The sequence below is a fragment of the Octodon degus genome, unplaced genomic scaffold, assembly GCF_000260255.1.
Source record: "Octodon degus isolate 3935 unplaced genomic scaffold, OctDeg1.0 scaffold00021, whole genome shotgun sequence".
NCBI classification, from domain to species: Eukaryota; Metazoa; Chordata; class Mammalia; order Rodentia; family Octodontidae; genus Octodon; species Octodon degus.
Window position 1 is genome coordinate 11,239,542 of NW_004524597.1, and position 22,770 is coordinate 11,262,311.

At 50.7% G+C, this 22,770-nt stretch overlaps 3 protein-coding genes and 1 non-coding gene across 5 annotated transcripts in view; 2 read left to right on the forward strand and 2 right to left on the reverse strand.

Moving 5' to 3' along the window:
* The first annotated feature begins 11,951 nt into the window (after positions 1 to 11,951).
* Trnag-ccc lies at positions 11,952 to 12,022 on the forward strand. Its single transcript has one exon. It is a non-coding gene; the product is annotated as a tRNA-Gly (tRNA).
* Positions 12,023 to 12,322: 300 nt separating this feature from the next.
* Positions 12,323 to 13,945, forward strand: Mettl26 (methyltransferase like 26). 2 transcript variants are annotated; one of them, XM_023711560.1, is made up of 6 exons: positions 12,323 to 12,643; positions 12,750 to 12,912; positions 13,171 to 13,230; positions 13,413 to 13,480; positions 13,568 to 13,646; positions 13,723 to 13,945. In XM_023711560.1, exons 1-6 carry the CDS (start codon positions 12,447 to 12,449, stop codon positions 13,747 to 13,749), a joined length of 594 nt encoding a protein of 197 aa, XP_023567328.1. In that variant the 5' UTR covers positions 12,323 to 12,446; the 3' UTR covers positions 13,750 to 13,945. The 2 variants fall into 2 exon arrangements, with proteins under 2 accessions (XP_023567328.1, XP_004627987.1); XM_004627930.2 differs by having other exon boundaries at positions 12,330 to 12,643; positions 13,719 to 13,945.
* A 361-nt stretch (positions 13,946 to 14,306) lies between these two features.
* Wfikkn1 (WAP, follistatin/kazal, immunoglobulin, kunitz and netrin domain containing 1) lies at positions 14,307 to 17,814 on the reverse strand. Its single transcript, XM_004627931.2, has 2 exons — positions 16,565 to 17,814; positions 14,307 to 15,870 (listed from the first exon to the last, which is right to left on the reverse strand). The coding sequence occupies exons 1-2, from the start codon at positions 16,742 to 16,744 to the stop codon at positions 14,392 to 14,394; spliced, it is 1,659 nt and encodes a 552-aa protein (XP_004627988.1). The 5' UTR covers positions 16,745 to 17,814; the 3' UTR covers positions 14,307 to 14,391.
* A 1,240-nt stretch (positions 17,815 to 19,054) lies between these two features.
* The window catches only part of Rab40c (RAB40C, member RAS oncogene family), a 39,643-nt gene continuing 35,927 nt past the window's right edge, over positions 19,055 to 22,770 (reverse strand). Inside the window, exons 5-7 of the mRNA XM_004627932.2 lie at positions 22,318 to 22,395; positions 21,837 to 22,059; positions 19,055 to 21,054 (exon numbers count right to left, since the gene is read on the reverse strand). Coding sequence (XP_004627989.1) covers positions 20,774 to 21,054; positions 21,837 to 22,059; positions 22,318 to 22,395 — 582 coding nt within the window. The 3' untranslated portion in view covers positions 19,055 to 20,773. The remainder of the gene's footprint in view (positions 21,055 to 21,836; positions 22,060 to 22,317; positions 22,396 to 22,770) is intronic.

Genomic DNA, 22,770 nt, shown 5'->3' on the forward strand with positions numbered 1-22,770 from the left:
TTTTTTTGAGAGGGCATCTCACTACGTAGTCCAGGCTGGATTCAAACTCTCAGCCTCCTCCTTCAGCGTCTTGAGTGCTGGGATTAAGGGTTTGTAAGAAGCTTCTATCTGCAGCACTGAGTCGAGGCCATGGCTGGACTGGGGTCAGCATCCCAGAAGGGGTGGGGTAAAGGACCTTTTGTTTAAATCTCCAGATAAGCAAGGCGTACCATAGGGAAAGGGTTAGGAGGAGCTTTGGGGTAAATTAGGACTGGGAGACTCCATCTGCCAGCTCCTCGTCCCTCGCAGGCCCATTCACTGCACTGTGTGGCCCCAGGGAAGCACCTCTTCCAGGAGTACCTAGGGCTCTCTTCCATCCCCAGCCCCCAAGGATCCCTGTAATATAGGGAAAGTAAATGTAACTCCCAATCTGCTAGACCTCAGATATGCTGAGTTCATGTTCCCCAAACTGAAGAATGAATTCAGAGGAACAGAGGTTGAACAGGAAACTTTATGAGGGAGAAACAGCGCCTGAGATCCGGGGATTGAACTCAGGCCCTTGCGCTTGCCAGGGAAGCGCTTATTCCACTGAGCCATCTCCCTGGCTCTGACCCTGTCTTATACATTTTTTTTTATTTTTATTTTTTATTTATTTGAGAGAGAGAGAGAGAGAGAGTGGTGTGTGTGTGGCCAGCTCAGCACACCAGGGGGCGGGGCTGGCTGGCATGTGGTGCTGGGGGATTGAACCACAGTCCCTGATGCCTTGCCAAGCTTGTTCTAAGTAGGTGCTTTAGACCACTGAGCCATCTCTCCAGCCCCGACCCTGTCTTAAAAAGACAAAAAAAAAAAAAAAAAAAAAAATTACAAGTGGCTTAGACAATATTGATCCAATGGGGAAGCAAGTCATGTACCAAGTGTACATGGATGACATCGTTGGTCAATAATCTATAGTCTTAGTGTCCTCTTTGGTCTGTGTGTGTGTGTGTTGCTTGGGATTAAACATAGGGCATTGTGCATGCAAGGCAAGAACTCTATCACTGAGCTACATCGCTAGCCAGTCTTAAAGTCTTGACAGTCTTAGTCTTAATGGGTGGGAGAGGATGGCCTACCCCTAAGGAGTAATGATTTATTTATACAGGCAATCTCAAAAGGATGGTACCAACACTGTCAAACTAGCATTTGTCTATCCCTTAGGAAAGTATGTAAATCTGGCCATTGTGACTTTAATCTTCAGATGTGCCACAGTTTTGATACTTTCTGCACTAACTCCCTCAGTGGCCTAGCCCAGTCTGACTGCGATGATATTTCTACCTAATTTATCTGTCTGTGATATTCCCCCTTCTGAAGAGGCACCTCTAACTGCAGTGAGGGAGCAAGGGGCAAAGACCTATCTGCCTACTTCCAGATGAAGAGGTTGTGGTTATCTGCAGCCAGAAACACATCACAGTGGGTCTACCCGAAGGCCCTCAGTAGATAGCAGGCATTCTTGTCTTGGGTAAGCATATAGTTTTAAATCTGGAGGAGACAAGGCCAAAGAAACAGGTATGCATGGGCCAAAAACTAAAATTGATAAGACTATTTATGAGGCCAGGTGTGGTGGCACATGCCTGTAAACCCTGTAACTTGGGGAGGAGGATCACTTGAGTTTGAGACCAGCCTGGGCTACAAAGTGAGTTCCGGCCAGCCGGAACTGCATAGCTAAACCAGCTAAACCCTGTCTCAAAAAAACAAACAAACAAACAAACAAACAAACATAAATATAACCAACAGGCTGGGGAGATAGCTGAGTAGCAAAAGTGCCTACCTGGAAAGTGCAAGGTCCTGAGTTTGAGCCCTAATACCAAAATACATACATACATACATACATACATACATAAATACAACTAACAAATATTTCCACCAGAAGTGCCAGTAATAGCCTCCATGAAAAAAATCCATGGACTTTCAGAATCTGACATGGCATTAACTTATTGTTTAATATGTTGAATAGCTATTGAGATATTAGCAGAAGGATCAGGAATTTACAGGCAACACTCAGCTTTTATAGTTGCACAAGTACCCCCTTGGGCTACTGTGAGGATGTCTAATGCCATCTGATTTTGGAGACTGGCTTTCCTCGTTAATTTTTTCTTTTTATGTATTTGGTACAGGGTCCCACTATGCAGCTTGGACTCATAGTGATCCTCCTGTTTTCAGCTTCCCCCCAGCGCTGGGATTACAGGCATGCACGCCACCATGCCTGGACTCAGTGGGTGTGCCTGGGGGTGGGGTCGGCACACCATGTGGTGCCAGGGATCGAAGCTCCATCCCTGTGCTTACCTAAGCAGGTGCTTAGTCTGCTGAGCTATCTTGCCAGCCCTTCCCTTGTTAATTTTCATTCTTTAATCATCTACTTATTTCAAGACCAGTATCTTGGGAAAATTCAAAACATACCAAGTCATGGGAAAGCACTTGTCAAAAATGATAACTATCTCTGAATCCTAGAGGAAGAACAGTCCAGGTTAAGTTGAAAGGCCTAATCATGAGGCTTTTCACAGGCAAAATGAAATGTGGAATCTCTATGTAAAGGAATACAAAAGAGGAGCTGGGGAGATAGCTCAGCAGTCTAATTGCCTGCCTGGCAAGCACAAGGACCCAGGTTCAGTTCCTGGTACTGCAGCCTGTTTCAGGCACTGGAAATAACTCCTCTCAGGCCACTGAAACTGGGCGTGGTAGCACACACCTGTAATCCCAGCACTGGGGAGGCTGAGACAGGAGCCTCACAGGTCTGAACTGCGTAATGAGACCTTGTACCAAATAAATAAATAAATGATTAAAAAAGAATAAAGGAATACAAAAGAAGGCATTTTTAAGTTCAACACTCAAAACCAACCATCTGCTGGGATCTGAGAAAGGAGAGTGTATGGGATAGGGTGAATGGGCATGACTGCCTCATTTGTCAATCCAAGGTCCCATAACAACCTCTACTTTCCTTTGGATTTTCCAACTACCAAGATAAGAGCGTTGCAAGGGGTGTTACAATATATAAGTAGATTTTGTATTGTAGTCAACTAAACTAGATAGAACTACACAGTAGGCAGTCAGACAGGACTGGGCCCTAGGAGGAGTCAGTACAAAAGATAAGAATGCATCAGTCCTGGGGGGCCGGGGAGATGGCTCAGTGGAATAAGCACTTTCCTGTCTAGCGCAAGGGCCTGAGTTCAATCCCCGGTTCCACAAAAAAAAAAAAAAAAAATGCATCAGTCCTGATGTAACAGGCATAATTAAAAAGAATGTGTAAAAAGAAAGCCTTCCCAGTTACAGCCTAAGGGTTGTAAGAAATAGAAAATTAAAAAGAACATTATATGTATTTTATTTTGCTTTCAACCATCAGTGAAATGTTTTCTGTAGAAAAAAAAATAGCAGGGGCCGGGGAGATGGCTCAGTAGGATAAGCGCTTGACTGGCAAACACAAGGATCTAAGTTCAATCCCTGGTTCTGCCAAAAAAAAAGAAAAAGAAAAAAAATAGCAAATTAACTTCTCTCCAGTGACTTTTATTCAAGTATGACACCTGGAAGGCCAGGGCTGAAAAGGACTGAAAGACATGCGCCAGTGTCCAGCAATGTGCTGGTTTCTTTCCTCTCTCTGTAGTCATGATTACCTGGGGCTCCTCCTTGGAGATGACAGTCTGGGCAGAAGGAAAAGGCAGAGCACACCCTGGGGCCCCTTACTCTTGCAGGACCAGCTGGCAAAATGAGTCTGATCCCTGGTGCCTCAGCCTCAGGGGGAAGTCCAACGTCCAGTGGTCCTCTTCTCAATCAGGGTATGGCTTGAGGGGCCTCTTGTCTTGAAGGTTCTTATCACAGTCCCACCTAGGGAGACCTGGCTGTCTGTAGCAGTAGCAGGTGAGTTTAATTGTTGAATCCTTAAAGCCACAAGAATCAAGCTTGCAGGAGGGGCTGGGGAGATAGTTCATAAACCTGCCTCGCAAGAATGAGGTCCTGAGTTTGATTTCTGGTACAAAAAAGCCCCCCAAATATATATATATGGAAGCCTCCTCTGAGCCTCCTCTGAGCTATCTCCCCAGCCTGTTAGTGTTGGCCCTGAGAGGGCAGGGTGGTTGCTTATGTCCTGGAGTTCAGGCCTGAACATGACCCTCAGGAAAAGCCCCTTCTTGGCCATATGACTTTGCCAGCTGTGCCCTTTCTGCTCCACAGTCCCTGTCCTTCCCCCACTAGCACCAGAGACGTGTTCTTTGAAGGCCAACATTACTCACTCACATGTGGAGGAAGCGTGACAGGGTGAGCCAGGACAGAATGCAAGCTTCCTTTTTTTTTTTTTTTTTTTTCTTTTTTCTTTTTTTGCGGAACCGGGGATTGAACTCAGGACCTTGTACTTGCCAGACGAGCTTGTATTCTACTGAGTCATCTCCCCAGCCCAAAATGCATGCTTCCTGAGGGACAGCTACCCAAAGGTTTGGGAAGAAAAGGGCTATTAGGTCATAGTAGGGAAGAGCATGGGGGCAGTACAAGGCCTGGTGTAGGGAGTACATGAGTTTTTGAGGGGAGACCTATATAAAAGATGACCCCACAGCTAGGCATAGTGGCACACGCCTGTGATTCCAGTACTCAGTAGGTTGAAGCAGGATGAGCTCCATGAGTTCCAAGCAAACCTTAATTACATAGTGAGATATTGTTTCAAATAACTAAAAAAGTTTAAAACTAATGGGGGAGGGACAGGCACTGTGGAGCAGAAAGGGCACAGCTGGCAAAAAGTCATTGTGGCCAAGAAGGGGCTCTTCCTGAGGAGCATGCACAGGCCTGGACTCTAGGACATAAACAGCCACATAGGGCCACAGCTAACAGGCTGGAGAGATAGCTCAGAGGACGCTGCCTTGATATATATATATATTTGGGGATATTTTTTGTACTAGTTTACCACAGAAGGCTGGTGGGGACAGCAAGGACTTGCCCAGAGCCTAGCCTTGCACAGACTTGCCCAAGGGCAGACAAATGCAGTATACGCTTTAATTACTAGTGGCCAACCTATGAGGGCCAAATGTCTATCCCCAGCAACAGGTTCTGAATTCCAAGGCTGGGTTCAGCCACCAGAAGACCAGTGGGCAGAATGACAGGTTGGTGGAGTGAACTGATGGGAATGGGTGCAAGGTCCAATGGATCCCTGGTAGTGAGGAGCAGGGCGTGGGGCCTTCTGGGCCTCACTGCTCCCAGACCGACCCCAGCCTGAGCCTGGTGGGGCTCCAGTAGGAAGGAAATCAGGAGGGCCAACTAGACCCCTAGGTCAGGGTCAGGTTGGGTCCTGTTCCTGCCACTGGCAGTATCTCAGCTTGGGTGCAGGGGTAGTAGAGTGGGGCTCCAGCCAGCCTGGTGTAGGCCACAGTATACTGGGAGCTAAGGCTCTGTCCAGTCTGGTGATCTTCCACAGAATGTCTCTGCCCTTGAAGTGTCTACAGAAGCAGTATTTTCCAGGCAGCAACATTCTCTGTGGTCAGAGACGTAGAAATCCATTTTGGAGGTGGGCTGTGGGACTAGAATGACCTTAGTGCACAGCATAAGAAACGGCTTTTCTTCCCGGGTCAGCCTACACTACATAGTGAGTTCAAACTGTCTGGAAAGAAAGGAAAAAAAAAAAAAAAACCCCCCCTTTTTTTTTTTTTTTTGAGACAGGGTCTCACCATGTAGCTCAGGCTGGCCTTGAACTTACTCTGTGGCCCAGGCTGGTCTTGGACTCTCAGGAATCCTCTTGCCTCAGCCTATCCAGCGCTGGGATTGCCGGTGTGGCTCACTATACTGAGCTCTAAAGGTGATTCTAACATTTTACATTAAAAAAGGGCCAGCCAAATAGCCCAGCTGATTAAAGTGCCTGCAGGAGCAGGGGCAAGGGGGTGGGGAGTGGGGTGAGAGGGTGTTGGGAGGGGTGAGGGGGTGAGAGGGTATTCTGGTTTGATCCCTGGGCCAGCCAGCCCCACCCCTGGGACACACACTGAGATGGTAGTTGAGACTGGGTATGGTGCTTGTAATGCCAGCACTTGGGAAGCTGTAAACAGGAAATCACTAAATCCAATGTAGTAGTGAGACCCTGAACACCCTGTAGACTCTTCCCTAAAATACAGAAATAAAATAAGTAAATAAATAAAGACAAAGTTCAAGTTTTCAGGTATCCTCAGTTGATGTTGAGGGTATAAAGTCCATACCCTAACCAGCCCAGGGGTCTGCCAATAAAGAAATGACCACAGACCCCCCCCCCAAAAAAAAAAAAGAAAGTATGTGGCTAGGTACTCTAGCAAAAAAAAGAAAGAAAAAGTATTTGGAACCTCAGATGTGACCTTACTTTGAGTAAAAATCTACAAATATAATTAAGGCAAGAATTTTGAGATGAGCCAGACATGGTGGCACATGCCTGCAATCTCAGCACTTGGGAGGCTGAGACAGGAGGACTGTTGAAAGTTCAAGGCCAGATTGAACTACAGAGGGGCACCCATCTCCAAACCAAAAAAAAAAAAAAAAAAATTGAGATAAAACCATTCTGAATTAAAATGACCCTAAAATCCAGGGGCTTGTACCATCTAAGAGAACAAGAGATCTCACAAGATCTTGTGTGGAAATGCGGACAGAGACGATATGGCTATGAACCAAACTCTTTCAGGAGCTGATACCCGCAGGAAAATAAAATCCACCAATTTGGGAGTCAATTTGTTCAGTAATCAAATAATCCCAGCACTTGGGAGGATGAAGCAGGAGGACTGCTGCAAATTTGAGGCCAGTTTGGGCTACAGAGTAAGTTCAAGGCCAGGCTGAATTACATAATAAGACCCTGAGATAGGAGATTAGGGTGTGGCACAAACCGCCAGGGGAAGTAGGCATAACCTGTTAATTACAAGATCCCAGACATATGCAAAGGACAAGAGCAGTTCTCCAAGCCCTGCACATGACTTCTCACAAGAACTCAATAGGATGGCCTAGACCTGAGGTATGGGGTCCCAGAACCACTTTTCTACCATCCAAATGTAGAAGTTCTTTGGATTTCTACATTTGGACAATATAAAAGAAAGATAGCCATGCTGATGTTACTTTACTTTTCCATGATAGCCCAAGCTGTATTTTATAGATATAGCATATACTTTTATCTCCTGTTCCCACTCCCTTTTTCTATTTACTTGGCTCAAGCTAGCTGTACAGAGCTAGTTTTTCTTGTATTCTTCACTTAGGGAAGGGTCTACAGGATGTTCAGGGTCTCACTACTAGATTGAACTCTAGTGATCCCCCTGTTTACAGGCCTCCCAAGAGCTGGGATTACAGGCATGTGCCACCATGTCAGGTCTGGGGATTGAACCCCCTGGTCCCTGCACCTGCTTGCATGTGCTTTAATCCACTGAGCTATTTGGCTGGCCCTTACTTTTTCTTTAATGTATTTAGTACAGGGTCTGCACAGTCTCACTACATGGATTGGACTCATAGTGATTCTGTTTTCAGCCTCTCAAGAACTGGGATTTCAGGTGTGCCCACCACACCCAGGCTCAATCCCATCACAGTGTTCCAGGGCCGACATTTTACTTTTTCATTTCTTTTTGGTGGAACCAGAGATTGAACTCAGGCCCTTGCTCTTGCCAGGGAAGCACTTATTCTACTGAGCCATCTCCCTTGCCCCTTACTTTTTCAAATAAACTTTGCCACTGCTTTTTGCTCCTTTCATTCAATTCTTTGTCTGATTTGGGAAGAACCTGGAATTCAACTCCAGATGAAGATGTGAGCAACCCCAAACCTAGTAACCTTTAGTTGATGAGCCACTTTTTTTTTTTTTCTATTTTTTTGAGACAGGGTCTAGTTATGAATTCAGGCTGGCTTTAGGTTTACTACTTTGTAGCACGGGCTGGTCTTGAACTCTCAATGATCCTCCTGCCTCAGCCTCTCTAGTGCTGGGACTATAGGCATGAGCCACCACAGGTGGTGAGCCACTTTACAAAAGCAAGCTACCTGATAACCCTGGGCCGGGGAGATGGCTCAGTAGAATAAGCGCTTCGCAAGGGCCTGAGTTCAATCCTTGGCTCTGAAAAAACAAAAACAAAAACAGGGCCAGGAGGGCTGGCCTGATAGCTCAGCGCACTAAAGCGCCTGCTTAGGCAGACAAGACGAAGACCCATGGAGCTGAGGATTTGATCCCTGGCCTACGCACTGAGACCTGAGACCAGGACACAATGAGCACACTGAGACCAGGGCGTGTGAGGCACATGCCTGTAATCCCAGCGCTTGGGGGGCTGAAAAACAGGAAGGATCACTACAAGTCCTGTGTAGTGAGACCCTGTACTAAATACATTAAAACAACAACCACCAAAACAAACACACACACACACACACACACACACACACACACACACACAGGACCAGGGGATACAGCTCAGTGGAGGGTAAGTGCAAGGATCCTAAGTTTGATACCCAGTATGGAAAAAAAAAAAAAAAAAAAAAAAAAAAAAAAAAAAAACCAAAAACAAACAAAAAGCAGCCATAAGAAACTAATACACCTACAGGGAGATGGCTCAGTAGAATAAGCACTTCCCTGGCAAGCACAAGGGCCTGAGTTCAATCCCTGATTCCACAAAACAAAAACAAAAAAACGAAAGAAAGTAATATACTTAGGAGAATGGTGTTGGGCAAGGGATGGGAAGAGGTACTGCAGAGGCCTGAGAAGTAAGTCCAAGGGCATCCACAGACTTCAACTGTCACTGGATGTCCAGCAGATTCTTGTAGCTAAGGAAACTACCCACCCTCTTGGAAAATAAGTTTGCAGATTAACTGACTCCCATCACAGAAAATAAGAGGCACAGGAAGGATTTATTAAGCAGAAACCGAAAAAACATACTCAGAGAAAGTGGGCCCTTAAAAGAGAAAAGGCATTCTATAAGGTGGAGCTGGATCTTAGAGTATATTTAAGAAGAAAACTGAGTCAGGCTCAGGATGCTGTGGTTCGATGCCCAGATACTCAAGCCAAACCAGATCTGCCATAAAGGCATTCTGAGGTGGCAAAAAAAAAAAAAAAAAAAAAAAAATTCTTCTACCATTTGGGGGGGAGGGGAGATAGCTCAGTGGTCTAAGCGCCTGTCTAGCAAGCACAAGGACCTGAGTTCGATTCCCAGTACCACATACCATCTGAGCTGTGTAGCAAGGCCTTTGTACCAAATGAATGAATGAATGAATGAATGAATGGGGAGAAAACTTTCAAATAAATAAATGAATGAGGGGGGAGAAAACTGCCCCGAGACTGGGTGTGGTGGTGCATGCCTGTAATCTGGGGCTGAAAAAAAGAGGATCACTACAAGTCCTATCTGTGTAATAAGACCCTGTACTACATACATTAAAAATAATAATAATGATTATTTATTTGAGACAAGATCTCACTATGTAGTTTAGGCTAGCCTTAAACTCCTGATGATCCACCTGCCTCAACCTCCTGAGCGCTGGGATTGCAGGTGTATACCACCATGTATAGCTTACAGTAGAACTTTAAAATCCTGCTCTAGGGCTGGGGATTTAGCTCAGTGGTGCAGCAGCTGCCTGGCAAATGTGAGGTCCTGAAAAAAAATCCTAGTCTACTCATGCTGGCACATGCCTGTAATCCCAGCACTCTGGAGGCTGAGACAGGAGGAGCACTGAGTGTTCAAGGCCAGCCTGGGCTACAAAGTGAATTTAAGGCCAGCCTGAACTGCATTCCAAAACCTTCTCTCAAATAGACCCCCCCCCAAAAAAAAATACCCTAGGTTTTTTCCTTTGCTCATTTTTACAATTTCTTTTTTCCTATTTCACAATGAACAGTGGACATGTGGGCCTGAGCCCTGAAGATAGGCTGGGCCCTGCTGTTGGCTCTGTACATGGCACAGTAGGATCAGACCCTCACTCAACAAGCATTGGATAGCACTTCCTGTAGGCCAGACCTTGAGACAACTGGGGGTAGGTAGGAAGAGGAAGTCTATCTACAGAATGAGAACAAGGACGAAGGCCAACATCAGGAGGTGCCACTGTGAGGGCAAAAGAACCCAAGAGTCTTGAGTCCCTTGTGTAGCACATAATCCAGATCCTGCAGCTGTCAGGACTGTGTTGGAAAAGTGACTTTTGCCATCATGCTTCTACCCAGTATTAACGTAATTCCCTCAAGAGGGGCATTTGGGAGCCAACTCACTCTCAAGAACTGGCACTTCTGACCCCAATAATAATCTGGCCTGGGGCCGGGGAGATGGCTCAGTAGAGTAAACGCTTCCCTGGCAAACGCAAGGGCCCGAGTTCAATCCCTGGTTCCCCCCCCCTCAAAAAAAAAAAAAAATCTGATCTCAACAAATTCAACTTTGGCTACCCACAGAGATGTTGTCCCTCAAGGTCCTAGACTGATACCAGCTCTGACACACATACTTTCCTGGGAAAACATCTTTATTCGATGACCTCAGCTCAGCCGCATCCACTGCTTCTCTGCCAGGCACTGACCTCAATCAATATTCAGGGAAGGTGTGTGGTCTACCTGGTATCTAGTGCACAGTGACGAACATTACAGATGAGTATCAACCTGGGGTTAAGTACTATTAAACACAATGCTGTTTGCAGGGCACCATGGGCATTCCTTAAAGCAGCTCCATACAATGTGGAGACAAGATGATTTCATAGTGCAGTAGAATAAGCACTAGCCTGGCAAGTACAAGGTCCTGAGTTCAATCCCTGGTACCACAAAAATAAATACAAATTTTAAAAAAAGAAATTCCAGGGACTGGGGAGATGGCTCAGTAGAGTGCTTGCCTGGCAAGCACAAGGGCCTGAGTTCAATCCCCGGTTCCGCCAAAAAACCCAAAAAAACAAAAAATTCAATCCCAGGTGAAGTCTGGGTGTTGAGGCACTCCTGGAATTCAGGTGGTACTCAAGGGGTTGTGACTTCGCATATGAAGGAGACACCCTCCCCCTCCTGGACCATGACACATGGATGGTGCTCAGCTGAAAAAGTAGGAGGTGGTGATGCAAAATGTTATCCTGGTAAACAAAGGCCAGGACCGGACATGGAAACCCACTTCAGGGGACCAGTTAGGGTCACACTCAACACCAGATATCACTAAACTTGCCAGGGCCATCTGAGCAGAAGCCCACTCCCGGACTCCCAAGGCCCCAACTATATGCCCCCCCTAGGAGGCTGTCCTAAGTGTTCGCCCTACATTAGCGCTCCTGAGCCCAAAGCTGGCCCTCTCTGGGTTAAACACACACCCTGGCCACCCTGACCAATGATGACCCTAGTCGTGTTTTCAACCACAGCCCTTAGTCTGGTCAGACTATTTTCCATCCTGGCCAGGGAGACATCTCGGGCCTAAGTATTTTCTGTAATTGTGCCTCGAGATGACCATGAGAGAAGCACCCTTGCGCCTGCTCACGTCGTCTTCAGGGACCAATGACTCTCCCACAGTCAATCCATACAACTCCAAGCAGGCAGAATTTGTCTTCTCACAAAGAAGCCCCGAGAGTCCCGGCATGGTGGCGCACACCTGCAATCCCAGCGCTGGGGAGGCTGAAAACAGGAGGCTCGACTACAAGTCCAGCGAGACCCTGTACCAAATACAAAGAAGCCCTGAACACCACGCAGCACCGCGCCACCCTACACCGCCATCCACTATCGCCCCGACTTCAATCCCAAACTCAGAACCACGGCCAGCGGGGCCACGCCCTCTCGGATCTCCTGCGGGACCCTCGCCCCTGAAGGCTCCTTAAGTGTCCACCGTGGCCCTTGTTTTCACCAGCGCAGGACTGAACGAAGGCTATCTTTAAACTCATGTCCTCATCTCTGTACCCACTCTTCAGGTGCCGAAGACCGCGCTGGACCTCGGCAGCGCTGCGCCAGGTGCGGCGAGAGCCCACGACTTCCGGGGCGGAGATGACAGATGAACCTTACGCCCACGCGGCCTGCGCACGTCACAATTACTAAGTCTTGTGGGCCTTTGCATTTCCCAACAGCGCCGCTGGTGTAGTGGTATCATGCAAGATTCCCATTCTTGCGACCCGGGTTCGATTCCCGGGCGGCGCACGTGTGGTTTTAGCAATTTTTTTCCCATCTTCAGAACAATTACCGATTACCGCAGATTTGGAGAAAAGATCTGAGAGACTGGTGGGAACGTTGGTTACCAGAAGGCCCGAACGAAACAAATAAGTATTCCCTAAGGACGAACTCTCTGGAATCGCCGGCACACCCTGCGTGACGGAGCCCAGGCCTACTAGAATCTCTAAACCAAGCGGGCACCCCCAAATTGCTTCCTTCAATCCGGGGGTCAATCCCCAGCCCAGCTGCCCCGGACCGCGGAGCCTTTAAGAGGCCGCGCGCAGGCTGCTGGGAGTCTTCCTTGCTGGCGGCGCGGCGCAGGCCCAAAGCTCCCGACGGGCCCCGCGCCGGAACCCGGGTACAAAGTCCATACACTCCATAGTGGTCCTGGCGGGACTGACACACGCCTGCTATGCTTGTGGCAGCGGCCGCAGAGAGGAACAAGGAACCCATCCTGAGCGTTCTTCGGCAGTACGTGGACCCAGCCCAGCATGGCGTCCGTGTGCTCGAGGTGGCTTCGGGCTCCGGCCAGCATGCAGCACACTTCGCGCAGGCCTTTCCGTACGCCGAGTGGCAGCCGTCCGATGTGGATCAGCGCTGCCTGGACAGGTGCGTCTGCTGCCCAGCCTGCGCGGGCCGTGAGGGTGGGCACGGGTCGGGGGTCGCGTGAGTGGATGGCTCTCTGCGGACCCTGCCCACGCGCCGCCTTCCGCAGCATCGCCGCCACAACTCAGTCCCAGGGACTGTCCAATGTGAAGGCCCCTCTGTACCTGGACGTGACCTGGGAGTGGCAGCAGTGGGGCGGCATCCTGCCACAGTCGCTGGACTTGCTGCTGTGCATCAACATGATCCACATTAGTCCCCTGAGCTGTACGGAGGTGAGTGGCAGCGGTAGCACCGTCTTGCTCAAAGTATGGCCTGCCCAGGGGCCGGGGAGATGGCTCAGTGGAATAAGTGCTTTCCTAGCAAGCGCAAGGGCCTGAGTTCAATCCCTGGTTCCATTAAAAAAGAAAAGAAAAGAAAAGAAAAGAAAAGAAAAGAAAAGAAACAAACAAAAAAAAAGTATGGCCTGCCCTACCCAGGGCTCTTCTTGGCTGGGAGAGGTGACTTGCTGCATCCTGCCTTCCCTTCCCCAGGGGCTCTTCAGAGCAGCTGGACACCTGCTCAAGCCCAAGGCTGTACTTATCACTTATGGGGTGAGTGGTCCTGCAGGGACCTTTGAAGCGTTAGGGACCTTCCTTACTGATCCACCTGGTCCTTGGCTTTCTCCTTCTTGGGGGTGGGAAGGAGTGTCCTTTTCATTCTGCAAGTCTGTCTCCCTGACCTGCTAAGGAGTGACAGCAGGGGCTTGTGGACTGTGTCAGCCCTGTCTCTGCAGCCCTACGCAGTCAATGGAAAGATTTCTCCCCAGAGCAACGTGGATTTTGACCTAACCCTCAGATGCAGGTCAGAATTGGGCAGGAAGGGGCCTGGCTCAAGTGGGATGGATGCCCCTATCTTCAACTATGACTCCACCATCTTTCCCTACTTCAGGAACCCAGAGTGGGGGCTGCGGGACACAGCTTTCTTGGAGGATTTGGGTCAGGCTAATGGCCTTTTCCTGGAGAACATGGTAGGTGGTGCTGGGTGAGGGGGCATGGCCTTTGTGGGGGAAAAGGGCCACTCCAGCAAAGCTTTTCTCCAGGTGGACATGCCAGCCAATAACAAGTGCCTAATTTTCCGGAAAGAATAATCCCTTTCCTTCATCTTGTATGACTGCATCGCTGCCTGAATTTCTCTTGGGCACAGACCAGATACTGGCTCCTGACTCCCTGGGCTAGGCTCTGAGAATGACCAGCCCCATCTTGTCTGGCCCATCGAGAGCTTCAGCCCAGCCGGCCTTGGAATAAAGTGTTTCTTGCTGTCCCCTTGTAGGTGTCCATCATGTCTCTTCCTGGGAACAGTTGGTAAGGGTATGTGTGGGAGGGATCTAACCTGTGCGGTCCTACTTGGGTATATCTTAAGCCTTGTTGCTGGAGAGAGGGACAGCCCAGGGACAGCTTCTGGCAGGTCACAGCTGTTCCCCAACCATGTTCCTGGAGACTCTGGAGGTCACCAGGAGTAAACTGGTGCTCCCTGGTGACCTGCTTGACCTGCTCAAAGGCCTAATTGGTATCAAGACTCCAGCTGCACAGCAGACTGAACAGTAGAGACACCTGAAAGGATCAGGGTCCCTGAACAGCACTAGTAGACATGAGCTCCAAGGATGAGAAGAGCCTTTATTCAGTAGAAGGGAGGCAGGAAGCGACACCACAGCTAGTCTTGGCAAGAGGAGATGGGCAAGGGAGCTAGTCCCAAGTGGGAGAGGACAACACAAGTTAGTCCTGAAAGCGGATAAACAGCTCACAGGCCTTCTTCTCTAGCAGCTCCAAGATCTTCTTGACGCGCTTCTCACTGGCAGCACGAACATAGCTGCCAGCATCCAGCATGGCCACACCATCATGTACTTCCCCCATAATGATCAGTGGCTCATCACCAGCTGTCACATTGGGGCAGGGGCAGGCCCAATCCATGCCACTTAGTGTCACCTCCAGGTACTTAGTGCCCAGGAGTTTGAGGCCCATTTTGTCATCCTTTAGCACATCATCAAGGGCTACTCTAGCAATGCCACCACCCACCTCGGGCTCCTCTAGCACCTCTGTGAGGCGCCCCACAATGGCAAAGTCGCTGTGGCATAAGCTCAGTACTAGCTTGCTCCTGAGGCGGCATGCCCGGCAGGGTGGTGAGCGAGGCACAGGGCAGGCCTCCTCACAGCTCTCACGGCTCTCAAAGTTATTGCCATTGCCCTCACAACCACCATAGGCAAAGGGCTGGCACTGCTGCAACAGTGGATTATAGGCCCAGCGTGGCTCCCAGCCCTGGCAAGGACCCTGCACAGCTGGCAGTGTGCAGGCATCCCTAGGGCCTCGGGCACAAGTCTGTTGACATGCCTCATACGTAGTGAAGCCTTGAGTGGCCCCAGCACACTCAAAGGCTGGAAAGGTCATGCAGCCACCTCGTTGTGGGTCAAAGTGCCAGAAGACTCTGTTTGGGGAGGTGGAACCAGCACAGGCCTGCATGTCTGGTAGGCACTCAGCCAGGGCTGGAGTGCCAGAGGTCCCTTCCTCAGCTGGTTCCCTTTGGATCACAGAAAGTGGGAAGTCAGCTCGCAGCAGGCCAGCAGCGTTGCGTGCAGTACAGGTATACAAGCCAGCATCCTCAGGCCGGGCATTGTAGAGCACCAGCTGCCCAATACTAGTGACCACCACATTGCCATACATCTGGTCAGGGCGCATGATCAGGTTTTCCCTCTGGTGGCTCTGCTTCTCCCAGGTCACAGCAGGTGGTGGGCGGCCAGTGACATCGCAGTGGAGGCTGGCTGTGCCCCCCACATGTACTGCCTGTGAGGAAGGGCTGTTGTAAAGGGCAGGTGGCATTGGGGCAGCCCCAGGTGTTGGGCGGGCAGTGGTCTCTGGTGGACCTGGACTGCTGGGTGGCCAGCTGAGGACATGCTTGCAAGGCACAATGTGCAGGTGGAGACCACGCAGACACGCCTCTGCGTCCATGTAGCAGCGGTTATAGTAGGTAAGGCCATCTGAGGCACAGGTGAAGCTGGGCTCCTTCTCACAGCGGTCACGGCAGCGGCACACGGGCTGCCCATCCCAGATGTCACAGTCGGAGCCCTGCTGTGGGCACTCAAAGCCCTCACAGGAGGCTGCCGTCACAGGTGCAGCTGGGCCACCATCAGGGAAGCGGGCTGCCACGCAGCTGTGCAGACCACACACATTGGTGCAGCACTTCTCAGCAGCTGTGCAGTCCTGGGGGATGCGGCAGCTCAGCAGGAGCCTGACATCCCTCAGCCTTCCCCCAATCTCTGGCCTTGCTCTAAGGCCACAGCCAATGAATTCCTTTCCCAAGATCTTTCCCCCTCTGGAAAGCTGGGAAAGTGCCTGCTGTCCAGTATTATGGGCTGTGAGGCCACTGTGCCATTTGCCATAACACCCTACATAGGGATCGTGATGGCTCCTATCATGTAGTTTAGTACGCCAATCCTGGGCTTACAGGCAGGACAGTGGCAGGACAGCTGACTGGCAGAGTGTGCACAGGCCCTGAGTCCCATCCCCAGAACTACATACACGCATACAAGGTAAGACATCTGACTGCAGTCCCCCAGCTCTTCTGTACCCACCCCTAGTGTTCCATGGCCCTGGGTGTGAGGGAAAGGCAGAGGCTCAGGCAGAATGCTATTTGAAGAGTAGGTCACAGGCCTGTGTCTGCTCTGGTGCCAAGGCAGGGGAAGGGGCAGGTTCAGGGGGCAAACCTGGCAGCCCAGGAGAGTAGGGAGGGGGTTTCATTCTTTACATATCTGAAGACAAAGATATGGTATCATCTAGACCTAATACAGGGCAGGGCCTAAAGCCTCACAAAGTGTGGAAAGGCCCAGGAGGAAGCAACTTATAGGGTTGGAGTCTCCTTTCAGGAAAAAGCTGGGAGTGGGTCCCCAATGCTCACCTGGTCCCCAGTGCACTCCCGCTCACAGGTGCTCTGGGCGTCCACCCACAGGCTGGGGCTCAGTTGGTTGGGGCACACTCCAGGGTGGTTTCCAGGCTCTGGCAGCAGACTGACCCCCGAAGCCAGCTGGATATTGAAGAACAGAGGCAGGAACAGCAGGAGTAACTGCAGGGTGGGCATGAGGATCACAGGGCCAGGGGGCAGGGGTGTGTGGCCACCAGCCCCTCCTTGGGTCCCCTTGGCACCCTGATTCCTGCAGGCATCCACTCCCTACGCCTGTAATCAGCTGGGCCTCCCTTGAGATGGCTGGCCCTCTGTAATGACTTTCCCAGCTCCTTTGGCCCCTGCTGGAGTCCACGGAGGTGGTAACAGATCCTCTAGCAGACTCTCTCCTGGCTCTAAGGCAGGAGGGTTCTGGAATCTTAAAGAGCTCTTAGAGTCGTCCATGCGGCGCCTGCCTCTCTCCCAGCCACTGTGGATGGCTCCCAGGCTCCAGTCAGCACAGAGCAGAGAGTGGGAGAGAAGGGGAGGGGCCAGAGAGGCCCAGAAGCTCAGAGCCACTGGCCAAGAGGGTCACCAAGAGGCGGAGAAGGGCCAGCTCTGGCCTGAGTGGGGGAGAGAAGGGGATGCTGTAACCTGAGCCACTCCATAGACCAGGCCACAGCCCAGCAGGGATCAAAGTCTTCTTAAAGACCCACCCCCTTGGCTCAGGGGGGAGGGTCAGGGCTGGCAGAGCTCAGCTTTTGTCCCAGAACCCCTGAGTCTCCCATGCACAGTAGGTTCAAGTATCCACCCCAACCCTACTGACCATTAGACCAGGTTTCACCCAAGAAGGTCCAAGTTGGTACCTGTCACCTATGAGTCCAAGTAAGTAAGGCAAAAGACTCCATCCTCAACCACCAGATGGTAAGATATTTCCTTCTGGAGTCTTCCATGACCCTTAGAGCTCCAGTTTCCCTAAAAGTTAAATCTAAACCCTGCTGGGGGGAGAGACCCCTCCCTTCTGATGGAGGGACAAGGCACAGCTGGACTTTGCATTCTTATGGACACACCCCTCCACTGAAGTTGGGCTCCAGGCTTCTGGCTCAGGACTCTGTCCCTGAGGCCCTTCCTCAATTGGGCCAAGCAAAAAAAAAAAAAAAGCAGGCCCCAGGGCTGGGGTGTAGTTGAGTGGTAGAACACTTGGCTAGCAGGCTTGGAGTCCAGGGTTGGATCCTTAGCAACACAACAAAAACGAAGCCTAGTGCTGGGTGCAGTGGCAGACGCCTGTAATCCATCCATCACTCAGGAGGATGAGACAGGAGGATCACCATGAGTTTAAGGCTACCCTGCACTACAGTGAGACCCTGTCTCAAAAATAAATAAATAAATAATAAATAAAGGAAAAAAAGAAAAGGCCAAGAGGCCCAGAGACCCGGGCTCATCCTGGGTGCAGAAGGACAGCCCATATGCATGCTGCCCACAGACATAATCATACAATCTGGAATGTGGCTCCATGTGATGACCCTAGGGATGGCCAACCCAAAGGCATCTAAGTGCAATCTCAAAGGAGCTAGTGTCTTCCAAGCCATTCAGTGACTGCAAGCACCTTGGAGTCTTTCCTTGTCCTACACCCACTCACAAGGCATCCATCCTCCAGCTGGACAAGAGGCCCCTCCTCCACAGTGGAGGGAGGGAGTCAGGCCCTCAGCTGAGATCAAACACTGGCGCTGGTGGCAGGACAAAGGATTGCCAGACTCTGCCCTTCCAAATCCCATGGCTCTAGAGGTCTGGGGCCCCAGGGAGTGGGTTTTTGAGACAGGATGGAGACTGTCCATGTGACCCTGTGTCTGACCTCCTGACCCAGAGACCAATATATTAAGAGGCTGGTCTGGCAAGAACAAGACCAAAAGATGGTCCCAGGTGGCAGTGTCTACAGCTGGGGTCAGCAGCTTCGATAAGGAGGGGTGAGGGAGGCTGACCTAGATCCTAGTTGGCGCATGAAAGAAGCTCTCTGTAACGTGGCAACCCCCAGCTGGGAAGAGCGGAGTGCTGCTTGAGGTCCACTATAGTCCTGAGGAACAGCACAGATGGTACCTAAGACATAAGCCGTGTTCCTGGAGTTTGGGGCCACATTCAAAGAGGTCAGTCCCACCCAACTCAGTTCAGCTCCAGGACATCTCACATACCCCTGACTGCGCAGGGCCTGGCAGAGCCTGTACTGTGGCAGATGCATTCCTGCAGAGGGTTCCTACTCTCAAAAGTCCTTGAAGCTGTGGCGGGTTGCAGTAAAATGGGCTAGGCTGGTTCCTGTCCCCTAGCAAACAGTGTGGCTTGCGACCAGGCCTGGCCGCCCCAGTCCACAATCAACCCTTACAGCCAGAGGTGTGAAACCAGCTGGCAGCTGAAAGGCCTGGTTACTTTGGGTCAGTGGACACAAAGCAGTGCTGTGGTAGAATACCATGGCCAGATAAAATCAAAGCCCAATATACAGAAAACCAAAGAGAGTCGTCACAGTTGAATTAGATTTACTGTACAATGAAGAACAGTTCAAAGAACCCAGGAATGGTGGAGTCCGACAGCAGCAGGGTAGTGTTGATACTGTGCACACAAGACCATGCAGGTCCTCAAAACAAAGTCTGTGCAATTTTGTTCATGATTTCAAAGAAAGGGCCCTTGCTGGCAGCAGCTGTACAGGTGAGTGGGGGAAATCTGAAGTCCGACGGGCAGGAGTCCTCTGCCTAACCTGCCTGCGGTCAGCCTCAGGGCCAGGGAGCCACTGGTATCAGGCAGCTCACACAACCACAGTCCTCTCCCTGATGGCATGACTCCCTTTACAGAATAATCCATGGTGCTATATGGCCATAGAGAGCAGATCCATCTCAGGACACATGAGGGTACTTGTGAGGAGGGCCATGGCCGAGGCAGGGCTCCTGCTGTGGCCATGGACCAGGGCAGGAGGTAGAGTTGAGCACCGTGTAATAGAAGGCTTTGTCATCAGACCAGGACAGAAATCAGTTAGAGGGTAATGTCCCCATGGAGATGGCTACCTAGGGCACAGAGGAGGAGGAGCACTGTGGAGGATTTGTCCATGGCTTCAAGAAGGGCAAGATGACCAGACCTTGCTGTGCTTCAGCATAGGGGCTGGCCAACGGTTCTTGAGAGGGTTTAGCATCCATTCTTGCCCACAGAGTAGATGAGGCTGCTATTCCAGGTTGTGACACTAAGAAACAGGCCAAAGAAGTTCCAATGATACGTGAGCTTCTGGTCAGAAGGGCTATGTCAGGCAAGGAGCAGCTACAGGAACATAGCTGAGGTTGATAAGCACAAGCTGCTAAGAACAGAGGCTGGACAGAGTTGGCCAGTGACCTGGACACCACTAGAGGAGCATAGGCTATGGCTCCATTTCACAAGTCTGCAAACAGTTCTGCTTCCTCAACCTGGAGGTACAGATCTGAGTCTGTGTAGTAAACATCACCAAAGTTGTCAAGTCACAATTGGGAGGGAACTACAGAGTGGCAAAGATGGGGTGTGTCCCATTTTTTCCTTCTCCTGAGTTTTAAGAGCTCCAATGTATAGGGATGACATCCACGGAGGGTTGGCAGGAGCTACATTCTTGGCTGTAGCACACTGACTACCCCAGTCAAAAATGAAGCTGGGGCCAAGATCACTGCAGAAGCTTCTGGAGGGTGCCTTTGCCCATCTGTTCCCCACTGGCCCCTCTGTACCTCCCAGACAAAGTGTATGCAAATCCAAAAATCATCCAGCTTTGCCATTCCTGCCACCACTGCCTTAAATCCTTCTGTAGACATGTGGAATTTGCCCTGTGGCTGTGACCCTGGAGAGGCCACTTCATCACATGGTTGCATCCAGGCTTTCCAGACAGCCCTTTAAAATACAAAATGAGTGAAATGTTCTCTGTATAAATAAGAAGGGGAGCTAGGGTCCCTCCTGGCCCAAGCCCACATAGCTGTGGCATTGGAGGTTAATTCAGATCAGGGCCTTGTAGCACCAGCAGCCCAGCTGCCCACAGGCCCTTCTGCCAGTCTAACAGAGCATGTTCTCCTACATGCTTCTCCTCTCTTCCCAGGCCAGGTGTGGAGGCAACCTGGTGCCTCCTAAGCAGGGCTGTGTGGCCAAGTCCTCATACACACAGCAGGGCCTAGTACCTGGTCAGGAACACCCCAGTGAGCCTCCCAGAGTCTGCACAGGTGATCCGCACTGGTACTGCTAGGAGATCTTGCAGTTGCTCCGAGAGCAGTTCTGGGGAGGGCTCTGAGGGGGACGGATAGATTTGGACCGCTTAAGGCTATTGCCTTTGCTGCTGCTGCCTCCGGCCCCACTGGCCAGAGAATAGGAACGGCCATGCATCATGACAGCATTCATGCCATTTGCCATTGAGAAGGACTTGAGGTGGCTCTTGATAGTGACAGGCAGTGGGAGCTTGTCGATGAGATGTACAGGAGTGCAGGAGACGATGGCACGGCAGCAGAGATCCTGCAAGCTGAACACTGGGGTGGGAGGAAAGAGGGGTCAGACAATCAGGAAGGGAGGTGAGGTAATCAACTAACTCTTGCAGTGAGTCACTCTGCAGCCCCTCCTGTTGCTCTTTCTAGCTTAGCTATTCCTAGTAAGGTCTGCAGGGGCACAGTGGGTATTCCTTGTGGGCAACACAGGCCCAGGAAACAATTGGGCTCTTCATGGCTCCTCTTGAGAAACAGGGACTTAGATGTATTACTCCCCTGTGTCTTCATATTAAGGTGACATTGTGACCACCCCTCCACCCACAGCATCAAAGGCCCTAGGTCCCATCTCCCTGAGAACCAGGCCAGAGCTGGGATTCTAAGTGGGGACCTGGCAGAGAATATGGCACAGAAAGAACGCTGCAAAGCTGCAAGTATGGCCTCTGTGACTGCCTAGCTGTGAGACCTTAGAGCGAAGGAGGACATAGAGGTACACAATTCCAGGTCTCATATGAGCAGGAGGGCAAAGAGATGACCTATCTACTGCTCAAGCCCCAGAAGGGCAGGGAAGATGACAACTTTTTTTTTTTTTTTTTGTATTTAGTGTAGGGTCCACAAGGTCTCACTATACATTGGACTCAGTGATTCTCCTGTTTTCAGAATCACAAGCGCTGGGATACAGGTATGTGCCACCACACCCAGTCTCAGTCACTATCTCAGTGTGCCCTGCGGGCGAGGCCAGCAAGGCTTCAACTCTTAAGAGCCACCTCCACTTTCACTCCCACAGTACAACCCATACCCTAAAGCTCACACTGTCCTGCCAGCCCCACCTCGATTAGGCCTCCAGATCTTCTCCATTCCGTGCCGCATGAGCACGATGCGAGAGAGTTCTGTGAAGGACTCGATGACGTTGAAGTTGCACAGGGGGCTGACCTCAAAGAAGGTCATGCAGTTCTTCTCTGCATAGGCACGAGCCTGCTCTGTTGGCACTTGCCGCTTGAAGGCCAGGTGCAGCCGGTTCCCAACTAGAATCCGAGGAACCCCAGGTGCATGCTGGGAAAGTGGCACAGAACTCAGCAGAGACACAAAAGCAGGACACTCCCCCCACCTCAGCCATGGTCAGGACCCCCACCTGTGTTCTATGGTGGGGTAGGCCTAGAAGGCTTAGAGGGGCCAGACTAGATGGCAGAATCCAGCTGCCCTTTATTTACCAAGGCTTATCCTACCTGTGGTGCAGCCATGGCCAGCAGTTATGCCCAGGTCTAGCTCAGACCTATACCTTCCCCTGGCGAGGCACAGACCCCCACCTACCTCATCAATCTCCTTGATCCACCGGTCGATGCCATCAAAAGACCAGCGGTTGGTAATGTCATATACCAGGAGGATGCCCTGCAAAGAGAGGCATATAGGTCATCCAAAGGCATAGCTGGGCCTGGGCTGGATTGGGGGTGTTTCCCAGCTAGAAGGGGTCTCAGTGCCTAGGCAGGGCCAGGAACAACAGCACTGCAGACAGACAGGAAATAGGAATGTGCCTGCCATTCAGTAGAAGCATGGGGAGGGACCTTCTGTGAGTAAGAATAGTCTGGCTCACAAATGCGGCTTCCTCCTACACACTTGGCTGAAATTTCCTTATTTTCTTTTTTTTGTGTGTGTGGTGCTGGGGATTGAACCCAGGACCTTATGATAAGGAAAGAAGTCTACCACTGAGCCACATTCCCATACCCAGACTTCTCAATATCTTTTCTCTAAGTATATCATAACCAT

Coding starts and splice junctions, on each gene's coding strand:
- Mettl26 (XM_004627930.2), top strand. CDS start 12,447: ATGCTTGTGGCAGCGGCCGCAGAGAGGAACAAGGAACCCATCCTGAGC. Junction 12,644..12,749: donor GATCAGCGCTGCCTGGACAG/GTGCGTCTGCTG, acceptor CGCCTTCCGCAG/CATCGCCGCCACAACTCAGT. Junction 13,647..13,718: donor GCCTTTTCCTGGAGAACATG/GTAGGTGGTGCT, acceptor GCTTTTCTCCAG/GTGGACATGCCAGCCAATAA.
- Wfikkn1 (XM_004627931.2), bottom strand. CDS start 16,744: ATGCCCACCCTGCAGTTACTCCTGCTGTTCCTGCCTCTGTTCTTCAAT. Junction 15,871..16,564: donor GGGAGTGCACTGGGGACCAG/GTGAGCATTGGG, acceptor CGCATCCCCCAG/GACTGCACAGCTGCTGAGAA.